This window comes from Chanodichthys erythropterus, chromosome 9 (genome assembly GCF_024489055.1).
Source record: "Chanodichthys erythropterus isolate Z2021 chromosome 9, ASM2448905v1, whole genome shotgun sequence".
NCBI lineage: Eukaryota > Metazoa > Chordata > Actinopteri > Cypriniformes > Xenocyprididae > Chanodichthys > Chanodichthys erythropterus.
This window is the reverse complement of record NC_090229.1, coordinates 38,331,780-38,350,965: the sequence shown is the minus strand read 5'-3', so window position 1 is coordinate 38,350,965 and position 19,186 is coordinate 38,331,780. Positions and strand designations below refer to the sequence as shown.

Sequence of the window (19,186 nt, the reverse complement as noted above, 5' to 3'; positions counted from 1 at the left end):
AATTAAACCAAATGAAATGGTTTGGCCTAATGGTGGAAAAGCAGATTTTGTTACAATAAATTTAAATCCATACATCTGTTCATGGATAAGAGGATAAGATCCTCAGCTTGATGTTAACAGGTCTTCAAAGCTGAGAGGGAATATCACTTACCATTTTCGATTTCGACAGTCAAATTCTAGAACCCCATGTTCATCAGGTGTCCACTTTATACCTGTGAAGGTAGAGAATAGTTTAAATTAACCTATTATCCTACTGCTACATAAGATTAGGTATGCACTTTCTATAAGCTTACCAACTGAATTTGCATAAATGAGCAATAAACAAGCAGAGTAGACAGAATATTTTATCCCATAATACAAATCTCTTGACTTGACCTTCCATGAAAAATGAATCGGAAGCAATATCAATCATAATCGTACTCTACTTCCTGGCTCATTATTTCACTGAACTGATGAAAGTCAACAAAACGAAAACTTAATGCATTTAAATCTGAGATAATAACTGGAATGTACCTGTATAAAGATCTAGGCTGGTAAGAGAAAGTGTCATTTATTAATGTGAGAGTAAAACACTTGAAGGGAAGGTTCGACTGTAATAGGCAACATAGCTCCAACGACAAGAAAAACAGGTATTCTTAAAGGATTAGTTCACTTTCAAATATAAATTTCCTGATTATTTTCTCACCCCCATGTCATCCAAGATGTTCATGTCTTTCTTTCTTCAGTCAAAAAGAAATGAAGGTTTTTGATGAAAACATTCCAGAATTATTATACTTATAGTGGACTTCAATGGACTCCAAATGGTTGAAGGTCAAAATTACAGTTTCAGTGCAGCTTTAAATAATCCCTCTGTCAGGTCAGATCAGAACACGGACTCAGTCCGCAGGCTCTCAAAAGATTTATTTAAAGTCTTTTCTCCAAGAGTCAAAATAAAAGCAGATCTTTCAAATAATCAACACAAAAGCAGTCTATAATCCAGACAGGAGCAATCTCAGAAACAAATTTAGAGCTGCGTTTTACAGAGAATTACACAGTCGCTGAAGAGCCTGAATGGAACAGTGTCATGCAGCAGAGGGCGCAGTTGAGGCGGAATGCGGGTGGCGCTCAGGCAGCGTGTGAGACCGGGCAACGACACAGCGATCCGTGCAGGAAGACGGAGAGCGCAACCAGGGCTGAATGCAGGAGAGACCAGTCTGGGAATTCAATAGAAGAGGAGAAAAACAAAACAGCATCTAAAAGATGAAAAACAAAAACTGAAAAACTCCGATACGACAAAAACAAAGAGGCATGAATCCACACGACACGACAGAACACGAGACAAAGCTGGAAGCTTGCTGGCACAACGCACAAACAACGATCTGGCACAAGACAGCACACGAGAGGGGATTAAATAGAGGACTTGATTAATGCCGAACAGGTGAAGAGTGAGACAATAACGAGATGGTGAATGGAATAACAAGGGGGCGGGGAAGACGCCACAATGACAGCGCACACATGTGCTACAGATGACAACAACAACACGCGACAGACAGGGGAACAGCAGACAGATCAGCCCAGGGACATGACACCCAGACGAGGAATAAGGGTCTTAGCAAAACAATCGGTCATTTTCAAAAAATAAAAAATAATATAAATTTTAACCATAGACGCTCATCTTGAACTAGCTCTCTTCTTTTTCTTCTCTTATTAGAATTCCGGCAGTGTAGACACTGCTGAGTGTATTACTGCCCTCCACAGGTCAAAGTTTGAAGTAATTGTTATATACTTGCACTAGCATATTGAATATGACAATTTAGTTCAAACTTTGACCTGTGGAGGGCAGTAATACACTCAGCAGTGTCTACACTGCACTCTAATATAATAGAGAAGAAGAAGAAGAGAGCTAGTTCAAGATGAGCATCTATGGTTAAAACATATATAGTTTTGTTTTGTTTTGTTTTTGTTTTTTAGAAAATGACCAATCGTTTTGCTATATAAGACTCTTATTCCTCATCTGGGATCATGTAGAGCTCTCTGAAGCTGCACTGAAACTGTAATTTTGACCTTCAACCATCTGAGGCCATTGAAGTCCTGTTTTCATCAAAAACCTTCATTTCTTTTCACATGAAGAAAGAAGGACATCTTGGAAGACGGTGAGTAGAAGGTGAGGTTTCTCAGGTAAATTTTCAGGTAATTTTCATTCTCTACTTTTTAGGGTCACATCTTGTGACATCACATCCTGTTTTTGGCTCGTTTTTTAGCTTTCACATTATTTGAATGAACCTCACTAACGGAGCAATCGCACCAGGGTTCGTTCAATGATTATAAAGAGAGCATTCAATTATTATTGTGTTGTTTGCTGGAGTTTTGTTTTCATGCTGCACATCATACGCCAAAACAATTCTACACCAGAGACATTTTCTTCATTGCACAATTTTATAACTGTCTGATGCCTTTTTCTGCCCTCCTTTTGATGGACAGGAGATAATCAGTGTTGATCATCAGCTGTTATTAAGCAATTAGTAATGTCTAATAGTGTAGATTATTACTTTTACTGGCAGATAATACTGATCGCTAATAAGGACCAATTTTTTAAACAGACATAAGTGAGAAAATAAAGTGGAGTACATTTAGAATACGATTTACCCTGCAAAATTTTGGTAAATGTAATCAGGCCTTTATAGCTTTTGCGTTGTTGCACCCCCAACATGGCCATATTTGACACTTCTCTTCCTGTCAGCTGTCATTGAAACAGTGTCATGATCAATCTGGTCTCCACTGATCTGAATTAATGTATTAAGTGTACTTTTCCAAACTCTGTACAAACCCTGCTAACAAAAAAAAGAAAACAAAACTGTGATAACTCACCTGGATACTGTCTGAAGAAACCTTTGGCACTACCAAAGTACTGCCATATGAGAGAAGGGTCTCTATTAAAGTTATCCACAAACACCTTATTGAGAGCCTCGGACCAGTACACCCCATTCACTATGGCTGCGTCTGCAACAGAAGATTTTTAACAGTGAATCCACTGAAATCATAATATAATGTAGCATTTTGTTATGAAATCTGGGAGCTGCTGTCCAGTCTTGAAGTACACTCTAAAAATTACAGCTGTTATGGAACAACATTCATGCAATGAAGTATGGAGTGTCTTGGACTGAGCATGAGATTCCTCAGAGCCAGGAACAATATATATTTATAAAACAATTAGTTCTGGTCCTTGAATCTGATTGGACAAGAGGCCTGATATTCCAGCAGTATTCAGACTTTTCACCATTTGTATCACTCCACTTGTCTCCGTGCATTCTGTCAGTCTCTGTGTTTGTCACTTCACTTGTTTTTTGTTTGGACTTTTATGTTTAGTTTGATTTAAGTTTCCTGCTTCTGTTTTGTAGGATTTGCAGTTCTTTCGGTTCCCCTCGATTTTCACGTGTCTTGTCATCTAGTTATCCCTGTGTATATAAGCCACGGGCTAATAGTAGGCAAAAAACGGTGTGTGACAAGAAGAGTAGTATGTCCGAATTCACAGCACTCATAAAAGAGTAGGCAAAAAGTATGAAGTAGGGTGAAGATGTTAATTTTGTATTACTGTATATCTAATTTTATATAAAAAATGTAAGTAGTAACAGTAGCCATTTGTTTTTAGATTTCTGCAAGTGAAATTATGAATGTTGATAACAGCTTCTAATCTGGCAATTCTCCACCTGTTCCTGGTACTTTGCACATTTACACTCATTTGTGTCCTCAATGATTTGCCAAATAATTTGCATACAAAATAAATGGAAATGATCAGGAGTATGACTACAAGTTATAAATCCATTTCTGAAATTCATAATATTTTATATAGTTACTACTACAAATGTGTATTGTGGCACTAATGCTAGTGGAGTATGTGTTTCCAGGAAACATACAAAGATCTTCAACATCTTCAAATGTAATTCTTAAGTTAAGTTGCAAATGAAGACTTCAGATGCAAAAGCCTCTAAGTGCCATCTGAAATTTTCTTCTAAAATGAGCATTTTTATCGAGCTTGTATGTTTAGGTTCAGTAATTTCACTTTAATGGCAATTAATTGGTCCTTTTCATTGCCATTAAAGTGAAATAACTATAATTTTAGAAGAAAATTTCAGATGGCACTTAGAGGCTTTTGCATCTGAACTCTTCAAATATCTATAATGCTCTGTTATTAGAGCTGCTGATTTGGGAAAGTGACTTTAATAATCCCACCCCAATCTTTTGCAAAAAACAATTCTGTTGCTTTTTCTTTTGAAATACTGCTTTTAAAAAAGTAAATAAAAAAATCATCACAAACAGTGAAACATTGAACATTGCATGGCCAATTGAATTAAGGGACTGGAACTAACTACTAAATAAATCTGTATATAAACCTAGAGCATCAAACACATTATTTTGCTGTATGTCATCTTACAGTGAGAGGCGTGTGCAGCGTTTGCAATGCTGATCATACCTTTGTTGTACATGTTAGTGGGCACCTGGACGACACTGAGGCTGAGGTTTACAGACAGATTATTGAAATGTTCATTCGGCTGCAGGATGAATTCTCCACCCAGCTCCACACTCTTGCCCTCCTCATCCATCTCATTGATTAACACTGCATTAAAGTACTCGTACTGTCAGGAAAGAGAGAAAGATATGTCAACGGTGAAGTCATAACAAATTAAAATTGTCTTGATCCAACTCAAAAGAACCTAAGAGAAAACTGTGGAAAGCAGAAGCAGAAATATTTATTTAGTTGTGGCAGAGCGACTGTATGTGTGTTGTGATACATAGGAGCCATGATACACCCACAGGCACACAGGGTTTGATTGTGGCCCATGCTATTGTCTGATCCCACTTTCCCCCAACAGTGTTTTGGTTGAGAACAACTGTGCCTTTAAAAATAATTTTTAGATGGTTAATTTGTTTATTTACTATTTGTACACCTCCATAAACTGACAATCCTCTCACTTGTAAAATGAAAATACAGGCCTGCACTGGTTCTTCAGTCAAATCTGAACAGATATTCTGACAGGCTCAGATGCCACTGAATGAAATGAGGCGAGTTGTCTGTTCATTTTGGCATGTGATTTTACCCCATTCAACAAAGAGAGAATATGCTTGGAAGACATTATCAGGAAACATTAAGTTACTTTTCACTGTTATGCTGATGATCCTCAGCTTTACAGTAATGTGCTGTAAACCTGCATAAGTTGGCAAATCTCAAAAAAATTGAGGTAATCAGTTACATCACATTTATAAGTTGGGAAATTCAAAGTTTCTAAGTAACCAGAACTGGCATTTTTCAATTGTGTACTCATACATTTGAATTGTTCTTAACTTAAAATTTTTGAGTAAGTTAATTCATACATTTAACTTAAAATTATCATGTAATCTCAACTTAATTTTTTTAGAAGAGCTAGCTATAACTACTAATTGGTAACACAATGCTTTGATAACATTAGTATAATTGCTGAAAGAGTACAGCAATGTAAAACATTTAACATATACCTGTTCTCAAACTAAACTCATGCCCCACTTGTCACCATGATGGTAACTCCCCCAAAAAACATAATTTTACACAATTGTTTTTTTTTTTTTTTTTTTACTAGTGGGTGCAGGACACTATAGTTAATTTCTGTAAGTGAGGATAGCAAAATAAAGTAAACTGTGACATATTATACCCCAAAATCCTTCATACAGTGGATTACCAGGAAAATTGATACAAATTTGGGACCAAAAATTTCAGACACTTTTTTTCTGACACAGTTTGACTCTGAGATCTTGTCAAATTTTATTACCATTTTTTAATAGTGAATAAACTGAATTAATGAATGAAATGTTCAAGGTGTCTGAAAATCTTTTGGTTTGAAAGATTTGACGGATGAGGATTGCAATCAAAGTAAAGACGATTGTGGTGACGTACAGGAAACGTACATTAAGCACGTGTGAGTCCGTTATGCACATGAAATCATGTATGAGCGCTCTTGACGCACTGATCGCACATTGTCTTTATGCACAGACACATTTCAGTACATTCACATTGTTTTCACACACATTCAGAATTCAGGATTTTTGGCATCTCCATGTGGTCCTGTTCAGTATCGCAACTCGAGCAACTCTTTGCTGTTGCACATACTTGCACTGTGAATTCTGAAACTTTTTTTTTTTTTTTTAATGGGTGCTTTGGTGCACATAAATATATGAATTATATAAAAATGTTTGGTGTCCTATTTTGGAAAGACATTTTAACAACTATACCTGAAAAAAGCTGAAAAAACATGTTTTGTGAAAATCACAGTTGAATCTGATGGTTTACTTTGCTGGATATATGCAATGATGGCAAAATGGACGTGTTAAAACAAGATAAATGGTGTATGCTTAATTTCACGATAAGTGTGCATTTAATCGCGATTAAAAAATAATCTATTGACAGCCCTAATATATTTATATATATATATATAACTTTATTTTAGCATTTACTCTTCCTTTCAAGTATCATTGCAATGTATGCTGGGAAATAAAAATCCTAAAAATGAAGCGTCAGCGTTAGTTCAGGCAGGCCTCGCAGTCAAGCTCCACTATCAGCTGATTCTCAAATTCCATCCCCACCCATATCAGCTGATCCAATTTCTATGGACTCCATTGGCAACTCTAAAATAAGGCGCATTACTTAAACGCAGCTTCCGTCTCTCTGCCTGCTTGGCTGCTTCCACTGCACCCCACCTCCTCCCCAGCTCCTCCCTAAACTTGTGTCTAACTTAATCAGTGTCATTCTGTTGTCACTGATGCATGCTCTGTTCTCAATAGGGGGATTTTCTGCTGCTCTCCCAGTTCAAAAATTGGAGGTTGTCCCCATAAGCTGATGCTGTTCCCGGTCTTGGCTTTCATGGAGCTCATGAAAGAACGGGGAATTTAGAACAGAGCCATACCGCCAAATTGTAACTTTAGCAAATATGCCAATAAAAAAATTGACTAAATTTTGTCTCTTGTAATTTTTGACTTAAGTGGTCCTGACTGAACTTATCTTTCTAGCCAAGCTTACACATAATTCATCACCTAACAGGTAACTGATGAATACAAACTAAAAGTCCATGAAAACTAAACACACAGATTATGACAGTTAGTTCAACCAGAACCATAAACATCTCACATAATATAAATTGTAATTGTTATGTGAATGTGATCTATGCTGCTAATATGAGTCTGTTAATTTGGTAATTTAAGCCAATGAAGCAATAGACTGACAGATCCAGCTGTGGCCCGCACAGATGTCCCACAGTCACCGCTATGACCTACAAATGATGACTACTGTCTGTTGCTGCACCAACCAGATAGTGAAGGGAGTTCAGACTACCACACCCCGATCCTAAAAGGGATTTTTCCACAATACGTTCCATTCACATGCACCTCAGCAAACAATATGATTAGTGGCTACTTCGTAGTATAGCACTGTTGTATATGATGCATATTTTCAGGAATCTGGAGCAATATAATTGATGTTAATACTTCTCCCGTGACTTTGTAACTACATGTCAACCAACTCTCATTAGAGTATTAGTAAACTGTAGTAGAATGTTAGGTTAGGGTTAGTATATTAAGTTTACATGTAGTTATAGTCAGTAGAATGTCTGTTGGGGAACATCAAAATAAAGTGTTAGCAGATATTAAGTATAATGCACTAATGAGAGTTAGTTGACATGTAGTTGAAAAGTTACTTATCATTAGTAGAATGTCTAAAGTAGACTGTCAAAATATAGTGTTACCATTGTAATGGAAATAAATAAGGGGCAGTCTCCTGTTTAAGGGAACGAAAGTGCTTGTCCTGTTTGTTTGTGTCTTGAACCCACATAGCTGAAACTGTGACAGTTAACATACTGAATTTAGCTAGCTGTGAAGGCTTGCACACCAACAGTGCATGGCAAAATATGTGTTATCAAGACAATTTAATGACATGGTAAAATCTCACTACACATTTTACATTACACTCTCAAAAATAATCCAGCACCAGTGAACTACTTACTTTTATTTGAGTAGTAAACATATACAAGTTGAGACACATTTCAAGTAATCAGGGCAAGGCAGGAAAAATGAACAATACACCAATGAACAAGATTTAAAAATTAAAGTAGAAAACACAACCCTGTGGCCTTGCGGGGTATACACTATACCAGGTGAGAGATTTGGAAATAACTGCACTGAATCCTGAAATCTTCCCAAAAAGGCCTAGCATTACAGATAAGGGATGCCAAGCATTTGGGGACAGAATGTGCTCTCTCAGGTTACACAGACAGAAGAGCAGCGAAATTTGAGAAACGGCAGCGCTATCAGAACACCAGAGAACAGCAGCATGTGCAATGTCTTAAGCAGCATTAGAGAAAATGCTTTAAAACAGATATAAATACAAACGCACACACATCGCCATGCACCTAAAATCAAGTTAAAATGCCACGTTATGATAAACATTGCTGATAGTACATTTACAGATTTTAAACACAAATATGTACTTGCTTTGGCACACACAACCCTTTTTGCCCTTCTCCTCTGTCACAGGGTTCATATTTTTAGCACTGCAGTGTACTGGAGGAGCTATTAATAAATCATTCAGCAGTATTATATTTACAGCAGTGCTGTCATCTGCTCACTGTAATCTCTTTTCAGCACTGCTGTATTGTCACAAAAGACTAAATAAATTTCCAATAAATTATCTTGTGTTATAAGATCCATTACCGATAATTATGACCAGGAAAGCAGAATTTCGACTTGAAACTTGTAAGCTGATTTTTTGATCTTATTAGCCTTCTGAGGCTTTAGTACATTCAGTATGGTTAAGGAATTTAACCAAGTTGAATGGCCAATGGCACAGGCCATCTGCTTGGTTATCCGAAAGGCTAAGTCTGTGGCTTGGCAGAGCTCTTTTACAGCCTCAAGCCCTAAATCCTCACTGTGGTCCTAATCTTTAAACAGGACAGTCTGATACACCTGCAGAACCACCGTGGTGTACAGGAATGCACCAGCCTGACCAGCTGCTGCATATGCTTCCCCAACTAAGCTAGATGTTACTCAGCAGGGCTTAGTGGGTAATGCAGGTTTCCTCCACAATGATGCTGATGAAGGGGAGAGAAAGCCCGCAAGCATCTCTTCCACCCTCGGCATCGCATCACGCATACAGACCACTGTAGAGAATGTCGATGATGCCTGCATATGCAAATGAGCAGAGTAGAGAATGGGAGATGGCGGCAGGGACACTGCACTCTAGTTCTGAGTGCACGATCACGATACGATACGATATTGATTCTCATTGTCAGCGATACAATATTTGCCGGTATCTCAAAAAATTCGGCGATGCGATTACGATATGATTCGATTCAGGGGTATATCGATCGATATCTCGATATTATGATATTACTGTAAGTGCCTATTTTACACAACCAGTTAGACTTTTATTACCTCATACCAAAATATATAACAAACAATTATTTTAAAAATTTCTAATCCTGCACCCTGATTGGGACATCCACAAATCAAAATATTCAAGTCACACAGGAGATCAGTAATCTGATGACAGCTTATGACATCAACTATTTTAGGCTTTTGTGCTAAAATCGTGCAGTGTCAAAAATCTACCGAAAAACAAGTAAATATAGTTATGTATAAATAGATACTATAAAATTAAAAGACATTTCTTTTAAATGTATAGCGCAGCTTTTTAATGAGGCAACAACAAATGATAGATAGAACAGAACAAGACAGAACTAGATAAAAAAGTTTGTCGAGACAAACCTTGAAAAAGCCGGTCCAGAAAGTTTGGAGCAGTTTTAAAAGTTTTCAGTTTGAAAGTTTCAGTTTTAGTTTAGTAATTTTGATAGAGTACTAGGGTGCTCTGTGTGGTTGCTAAGGTGTTGCTATGCGGTTGCAAGGGTACTCTGAGTAGTTGCTAAGATGTTGCTAGGTGGTTGCTAGGGTACTCGGGGTGGTTGCTAGGGTGTTGCTATGAGGTTGCTAGGGTACTCGGGGTGGTTGCTGATGTGTTGCTATGCGGTTGCTAGGGTACTTGGGGCGGTTGATAGGGTGTTGCTCGATTTAGTTTGATAGATAGATTTAGTTTGATAGATAGATTTAGTTTGATTGATAGATAGATTTAGTTTGATAGATAGATTTAGTTTGATTGATAGATAGATTTAGATAGATGATAGATAGATAGATAGATAGATAGATAGATAGATAGATAGATAGATAGATAGATAGATAGATAGATAGATAGATAGATAGATAGATAGATAGATAGATAGATAGATAGATAGATAGATAAGTTTATGAGTTTGAATGAGTTTCAATGGATTAGAAATAGTACATAGAATGGCACTTGAGTCTAATTGAGTTTTTGAGTCTAATGGGTTTCCGTAGCTTAAATATGAATTTTGACAATCGGAGTTTGAACAGTCTTGGCTCATTTGAACATTCCGTCAATGAATGTCAATGGGATTTTTCCGTGCTTTAACAGTCTTTTTTAGGAAAACCGTAAGTCCGATCAGTTAGAAAAGATAAAGCACACTAAGTCAGAACAGTCTGAAGATCTGAACCGAGTTTGGAGTATGTAGAGGTAAAGCTCTAGGAGGAGTTAGAGCTGGAAATAGCATAACAGTAAGTTGGCTTTTTCAAGCCAACTTAACAAGACTATTTAATATTCTTCCATTGTGCAAAAGTATTATAGTAAAAAAGGCTCCAATTCAGAGGGTGCAAACTACTTATGTGCATCCCATGCACAGAATGATGCATTTGAAGCAACATGGAGTCACAGCACGCATGGCTGCACTTCTTGTTGGACAGTTCAAAACACAAAGGGAAAAGATATTGATGCGTAGTGTATTAGATCTGTGCAACAGTTTATTGAGCCTTTCCCTTCAACCGTGCATGAAGAACAATAGTGCTCTCTGCTCCAGTGTTTTGATCTGACAGAGACCAGGCAGAAAGTAACATGATTTAGAAATAGCAATGAACTCTAGCAAGATGAAGTCCTTTTATGCAAATCGTAAACCTTTATCTATTGAAGCACAAAAATAAGTAAAAGAAGACTCAGTCCAGTAGCCTATTTGTGCACTGTATGCAATGAGGCAGTCTGTGTGTGTGCGCCTCTCTTTCTGCAAGGCTTTAAACACGAGCAACTGATAAACTTTTAGTGACGATTCAGCACCCGATCGGACAGATACAGCAATTGTCCTGACTCCCGAGCGTCTTTCACAAGCTCTAAAAGGTAGTTTAAACGAGAATGTACGCATTGGCGATAACGCATAATCTGAAATGTGGAAAAAATGTGGAGAGTGTGGGAACAAAGGTCTCTGAGAGTAGGTGTCAGGCTTTAAGTATACATATTGGTGTAAAAAGTGTCTGATGCTTGTAAAGTGACTGTGGCGCAGGGAAGAATATGCTGACAGGCTCAGGGGATTGAGTCAGCAGTCTGAGAGGGACCATTCAGCAGAAACCTCAGTTTAAATAGGTTAAAACTCCACTGGGCTGGTCCTCAGATGCCTCCATCCTCAGTGTTTTCATGCATCTGAGAGATGTTTCTGTAGTCCTGATGTCTTAACTTAGTTCACATTAACAGGGGTGTGAATGAAATAAAAGGGAATCTTTCTGATGATGTGGGCATCATGTGATTGTGTCACTTTTAAACCACATTTTCTACTACCTTCATATCCTTTTTGGAATTCAAAATGTTGGACCCCATTGACTATTATTGTGTGAACAAAAATTTTAACTATTTTGACACAACTGACATTTAATAGAACCTTAGGTTTTACTTAATATGGCTGCCAACTTCAGAGGAAAGTAAAGGACATCTTTTTCTCCATTGCCATAGCACATATTTCATTTCAGATAAACCTTTGCCAGCAGGTGACAACCCTATTACTGTAAACAAAAACAAAATGATACACACAGTGTATGCCTGAAGCTATGTTATAAAGTTATGAAACTTGGTCAGATTGATTTGCTCTGGAGCAAGTAATAGATTAATAAGTCCAAAGATTGCCTGTTTGATATACCCCAAATGAATTATACCTCATGTTTAAACACTACATAAGAGCCAGTGGCAAAGAAACTGTTCTATGCGAGTACATGAACGCTGAACGGCTGCTGACGTCTTGGAGATCACATCTCCGAAAACATCTAACAGAGTAAGTTGACATGTATGTTACTTGCAGTTTTATGGGAATGTTTGCAGCTTTGCCTGATCTACATAATTCCTTTAGTGAATCTGGTGATGGGTGCTAAATCAGTTCATTCTAGTTAATCTGCCCTTTCCTCTGGCAGCTCTGAGTAAAATCTTAGGCACTATTAAGCGTCAGTTGTGTCAATATTTTTGATGGTGTTACAAACATGTAGACGCATGCTGGTATATGCTGCTCAACACAGTCTCTGGTCTCCACCTGCCAACAGAAGTAAGGCAGATTAAACACACCAGTGGGAATTCAGTACATAAGCTGCTCTCTGCCGTCGTATGACATTTACTACGCCCATGAAAATCTCATTTCTGTAATTGTGCAGTATGGAGGCACAGAATTAAGCCCTGAGAAAATCCCCAGCAAGAGCAACGATTTACTCAGAAACCTTTCTAGCATAAATATGTACGGATGAGGAGAAAAAGGGAAGAGGGAACCCAAACTTCTGAGTGGCATTTGCCCATGCAAAACTTACCACAATGCTTAGGAGTTGGTGTTTACTAGGGTGTTGCTGGGCGGTTTCTAAGGATCTGCTATGGCATTGCTACATGGGTGTGGTTGCTAGGGCGTTGTCTAGGTGGTTGTTAGTGCATTTCTATGGTGCTCTGGTTGGTTAATACTGTAGGACATTGCTCATTATTCAGTAAAGTAACAGCTTAGCTCTCAGCTAACAAAAATATGTTCTTAGAATCTTTTGCTAACATTTCCATTGAGTTATGAAATATTTTAAGAATTTCTAAAATGTTTTAAGAATGTTTTTTCTTGGTTTATTTGAATGTCAGAGGAACATTTCATTATATCATTTTGAAAATGTTATGAATGATCTCTCAATGCATGCTCCTATTATGAGAAATCATATGTTTACTCCCTCTATTATAGACACTGCTTTTAATTGTTGGGAAGAATCTATATAGTAGATTGATCTATATAGTAATAATACAGTTGTCTTTCAGCAAATAGGAGCAAAATATAATATTTCAAATTCACATTTCTTTAGATTTTTTTTACAGATAAGCAGTTTTATGACATCTAACACTAGTGACTTTCCAGCTCTACCTACTGAATCACTTCTTGATATAATTTTAAAAATGTGCCCACTCGCCAAGAACAATATAGGTTTGATATACTCTTTGATTTCTTCACAGAATTCCACACCTTTAACAAAATCAAAACAACAATGGGAAAGTGAACTTGATTTGCAATTTTCAGAAGAAACATGGTAAGATATTTTAAATAAGATTCACTCAACCTCAATTTGTTTACGACATACAATTAATCAATTTAAAATAGCTCACCACCTACACTGGACAAAAGCAAAATGAGCAAAATTTTCACCAAATATAGACTCCTTGTGTGATAGGTGTAGAGTTGAGATCGCTAATCATACACACATGTTTTGGTTATGTCCTAAGCTTGTTAACTGCCTGAGGTCCGAAAACGCGCCGGCATGTTTTGCAGGATTTTTTTCACATTGCAGCAAAACAGACTTAAAATACTCCGTCATTTCTTGTCATAGAGACATAAGTAATATATCAATTGAAACTATAGAATGTCTTCTTTTATTTGTGTACACTCAGAATAAAAACACAATGTTGTGCTTTTTGTAAAATAAAGAAAACTAACATGATGCGTGATCTCTCCTCTCCCTCTGAACGAAGTCCAATCTGATAGTTCTCAGAAAATGAACTGTAACTTATGAATACTAATGACAAAAAAAAAGACACTTATGTGTAAAGAAACATTGAAATGTCAGGTTTTAAATCGTGCAAGTCAAATCGAAAACAAACATTCTGTGTTTATGTAATCTGTATGAAAAGAGAGCCATGTCAGAAGTCCAAGATTCAGCTCATTATCCGCTAATGCGGCCACGCCCACGGAGCCAGCGCTATTCTGACGCAAATTCAGAGGCAATACATGTATGCATCGTCTAAATCGTGTATTTATTGTCTTGAAAAGTGTTTATTTGGATGTTAAAGCCATGGTTTGCGATCTCTAGAAGACATGCCGTTAGTTCCTAGTTCCTTTTCTTCTTTATATGAATTTGTGGACTAAAGGTGTACATAGCGCCCTCCGGCTGCAAGTATGAATTGAAAACACAGTATCCAGCACTCATAGTGATGACAATAAATATTACTTCTCAGTATAGAAAATTGACATAAATATATAAGAATCCATCAATATTTCTCCAAATGTGCATGCTTTTAAGCTAAAAGCCTATATGAAATGCCATAGAGGTAACATAATTGTTCAGACACTTTGCATCACAGAAATAGATTATATTTTAAAGAATATAATAGAATACCATTATTTTAAATTGAGCTGAGACATGATTACAGAGGGTTTTTTTCACAGCCTACCTGACTGAAAGGCCTCATTAATATGCAAGTCATTTCAGGTTATTATTATGCGATTCTTTTGTCTTCTCAGGTGTAAATGGCCCATTATTCATGACGATTCACACCTCCACACATACTGTGTTTTTTGACAAAAAGTGTCTTACAAAAACTAAATCAATATATTGTTTTTTATGAAGGAGTAGGCAGCATTTTTTTTACATAATTTTATATATATATAAAATATAATATATATAATAAAATATACTTTTATACTTAAGTTTTTTCAATAACCACGCATAAACATTATTCCTTCAAAAATACAAACATGTACTTACATGTTCCTCACATATTATTGTAGCCTAGTTTGTGCTGAATACAGTGTAATGACACTTTTGTCATTTATATGTTTATGAACAACTGAAAAAAGCACAAATGTCAGGGCATGTCAAAACTTCTCCAGGCCCCAAATCAGCCTCAGACTCCAGAGGGTTAACTATTGGAATTTTGGAATCCTGGATTTTTCTTTCAGGAGTTCTACATGTATCTATTGATCCTTCCCCCATTGGTTTGACTACAGAACTCTGTTTGGATAATAATGCTAAAAATATGATTGCCTTTTCAACTTTAGTAGCTAGACATCTTCTTCTGCTTAAGTGGAAAGAAAGATCTCCACCTACTTTTAGTCACTGGATTAGAGATCTTATGTATTATCTTGCACTAGAGAAGATTCGTTACTCCACTAAAGGCTGTAGTCAAACTTTTTTCATTATTTGGCAGCCAGTGCTGACTTACGTACAGCAAATGGATCCAAATTTAATTTTCTCTGTATGAATTTTTTTTTTTTTTTGTCTGTTTTTTGTCTGTTTTTTCTTTCTTCTTCTTCTATCTGGCCCTGTGAGGCCATAATAATATGGAACAGAATAGTTTGTAAGATAACGTGTAATGGTGCAGTGGGGATGGGGAGCTGTGTTGGAGCAGGGGAATTGATTTCATCTTAATTTGTTTTAAAAATTGCTGTTATACTATGTAAACTACTGTATCAATAAAAAGACTTTGAACAAAAAAAATAAAATGTTATGAACATTCCCCTGGATTGCTTTTGTCATTTCAAAAACATTCAGCAAATATTAATAACATCATGAAGAAGTTCTGAGAATGTTGTTCTAAGACGGTTTTCTTTCAATGTTATGAGAATGTTGATCAAGTAAAAATAACATTGTAAGGACATTCCATGAACATTGGATTCTCAACATTATGAGAACATATATTACCTAACTATAAATAACATTCTAAGAACATTCCATAAATATTATTTTAAAGAACATTTTGTCCTAACATTTACATAAATTTCTCTGTTAGCTGCCTAAATACAGTTTTACAAGTCTATAGTTGTGTCCCAAATGATGCACTATACACTATGCACTCTGTACTCTATCGTTTAGCGTATGAACTTTATAAGTTTATTTTGTCATTCAACTGATTGACCGTCTCTAGAAGCAGGTGCATAGTAAATGCATGAAATATCCAACATCCCACACTTTGTTTTTTTTTTTTTTTTCATTTAAGTGCATCAACTGGGTATTTTAAGTGCACCTTTCCTTTTTATTGTTTTTTGTTGGCTTTAATCCCTATCACACATTTTAGTAATCATCATAAATTATCATAAAGTGCCATTCGAAAGCTTAAGCACTCAAAGTTCATCCTGTGAAAAAGCATTTTGAAATTGGTCATTGAGTTACCATGGAAACGGTACTTTAAAAACTTCTACTGGCTACATTTCTGTGATTTCAAATTCAAACAAACTTGATTAGACATATTGCTTTGATTTGAGTCTAGCAATTAGCAGAGTCCGAATTATTTTGTTAAAATTATATGGTAAGATTTTACAATAAGGTTCATTAATTAAACATTAGTTAATGTATTAATTATCATGAACTAACCATGAACAATACATTTTTACTGTATTTACTAATCTTCGTTCACGTTAGTTAATGAAAATACAGTTGTTCATTGTTTGTTCATGTTAGTTCACAGTGCATTAACTAATGTTAAAAAGATTTTAATAATGTATTATTAAATGTTGAAATTGACATTAACAAATTAATTCTGTATAAGCGCAGTTCATTATTAGTTCGTTAACTAATGTAGTTAAAGGATTAGTTCACTTTCAAATTAAAATTTCAAAAAGAAATTAAGTTTTTAAATGAAAACATTCTAGGATTATTCTCTTATAGTGGACACTGGACCCCAAATGGTTGAAGGGCCAAATATCAGTTTCAGTGCAGCTTCAAAGCGTTCTACACGATCCCAGTCTTATCTAGAGAAACCATCAGTCATTTTCTACAAACCAGATTCCAAAAAAGTTGGGACACTGTTCAAATTGTGAATACAAACAGAATGCAATGATGTGGAAGTTTCAAATTTCAATATTTTATTCAGAATACAACATAGATGACATATCAAATGAGAAAATGTATAATTTTAAGGGAAAAATAAGTTGATTTTAAATTTCATGGCATCAACACATCTCAAAGAAGTTGGGACAAGGCCATGTTTACCACTGTGTGGCATCCCCTCTTCTTTTTATAATAGTCTGCAAACGTCTGGGGACTGAGGAGACAAGTTGATCAAGTTTAGGAATAGGAATGTTGTCCCATTCTTGTCTAATACAGGCTTCTAGTTGCTCAACTGTCTTAGGTCTTCTTTGTCGCATCTTCCTCTTTATGATGCACCAAATGTTTTCTATGGGTGAAAGATCTGGACTGCAGGCTGGCCATTTCAGTACCCGGATCCTTCTTCTACACAGCCATGATGTTGTAATTGATGCAGTATGTGGTCTGGCATTGTCATGTTGGAAAATGCAAGGTCTTCCCTGAAAGAGGCGACGTCTGGATGGGAGCATATGTTGTTCTAGAACTTGGATATACCTTTCAGCATTGATGGTGCCTTTCCAGATGTGTAAGCTGCCCATGCCACACGCACTCATGCAACCCCATACCATCAGAGATGCAGGCTTCTGAACTGAGCGCTGATAACAACTTGGGTTGTTGGGACTCTTTAGTCCGGATGACATGGCGTCCCAGTTTTCCAAAAAGAACTTCAAATTTTGATTCGTCTGACCACAGAACAGTTTTCCACTTTGCCACAGTCCATTTTAAATGAGCCTTGGCCCAGAGAAAACACCTGCACTTCTGGATCATGTTTAGATATGGCTTCTTTTTGGACCTATAGAGTTTTAGCCAGCAATATGTCTCACTTTCAACATTTGATATGTTATCTATATTCTATTGTGAATAAAATATAAATTTATGAGATTTGTAAATTATTGCATTCCTTTTTTATTCATAATTTGTACAGTGTCCCAACTTTTTTGGAATCGGGTTTGTAAATAAAAAAATACTAATTTTATATGTTTTAACCATAAATGCTCATCTAGAACTAGCTCTCTTCTTCTTCTTCTCTATTTGAATTCCGGCAGTGTAGACACTGCTAACTGTATTACTGCCCTTCACAGGTCAAAGTTTGAACTAATTGTTATATACTTGCACTAGCGTATTGTATATGACAATTTAGTTCAAACTTCAAACTTCAATTTAGTTCAAACTTCATATATATATAACAGATCTATGCTCAAAAAGGGGGATGATAGTTAACAGGTTAAATGATTTGAGGGAATAAAGAAAAATAATTGTAAAACAAAGAACATTTATTGTAAAATAATGCATTTTGCAACTATATGCAAAAAAATAAATAAAATAAAATATGCACACATTCATTCTTAATACGCCTAATATGCCAAAATGTCTCTCTGTTTTTTGTCTCGTCTCATTCAAAATTTTATTTCTAACATAAGTTTCTCATTTGTAAATCACTTTGGATAAAAGAGTCTATTAAATAAACAAATGTAAATGTAAATATGCTCATAAATGATTTAGCAAATGAGAGACTGAAAAGAGTGAGAGAACAAAAAGGGGAAAAAACAAGATGTTGCAGAAAATACTGCTCACCTCAAACCCTCACTGGATAACATATAGTTTCCATGCAGCTCTGTCTGTGAAATCACATGCGTATAATCAGCTCTCTGCTGTATGTCATTTTCCTGCATGGTTATTTCCATGAGGATTGGCGGCATCAGACAGCGAGAGTGCTGGAACAGATTATGAAGCTGAGGAAGTGCTCTGCTATGAGCAGATAAGAAAACACTCAGTGCCAGCCAGAAACCCGACAAACAGCCCAAACCAGGAGAGACCGTCTCTGACGAGGATTCACCCTTCAGCAGCCTTCAGTGTTTATTTATTTATTTCTTGCTTCTAATGTTTGACTTCATCATATCATCACTACAGGCTAAATCAGAGCAGGAAGGTTTCAATATAAAGCAGCACCACCGGGTTCATATTCACGGTTAATAAAACCTCACCACAACTGCAGGTCTGAAGTCAGTGAGTCCAGAGCAGAGCTAATTTAAGATATTGTGCCTATAAGACAGTTTGGAGACTTTATCCTTTTAGGGTGTGTTAACACTGGGGAGGTTTGGTTGGATTAAAATGAACTCTGGTTAGATTGCTCTGTTAGCACGGTTCATTTGAATAAGTGTGGACGCTGCCATCTGAACCCTCGTGCCACCAAACAAGTCTTTTGTTTTGCCCCTCT

General features: G+C 36.4%; 1 protein-coding gene across 1 annotated transcript in view; it reads right to left on the bottom strand.

The window, feature by feature from the left end:
• cacna2d3a (calcium channel, voltage-dependent, alpha 2/delta subunit 3a) overlaps positions 1-19,186 on the bottom strand; it is a 136,511-nt gene that overhangs the window by 87,694 nt on the left and 29,631 nt on the right. Inside the window, exons 5-7 of the mRNA XM_067395540.1 lie at positions 4,451-4,613; positions 2,848-2,979; positions 152-212 (exon numbers count right to left, since the gene is read on the bottom strand). Of these exons, the coding sequence (XP_067251641.1) occupies positions 152-212; positions 2,848-2,979; positions 4,451-4,613 (356 nt within the window). The remainder of the gene's footprint in view (positions 1-151; positions 213-2,847; positions 2,980-4,450; positions 4,614-19,186) is intronic.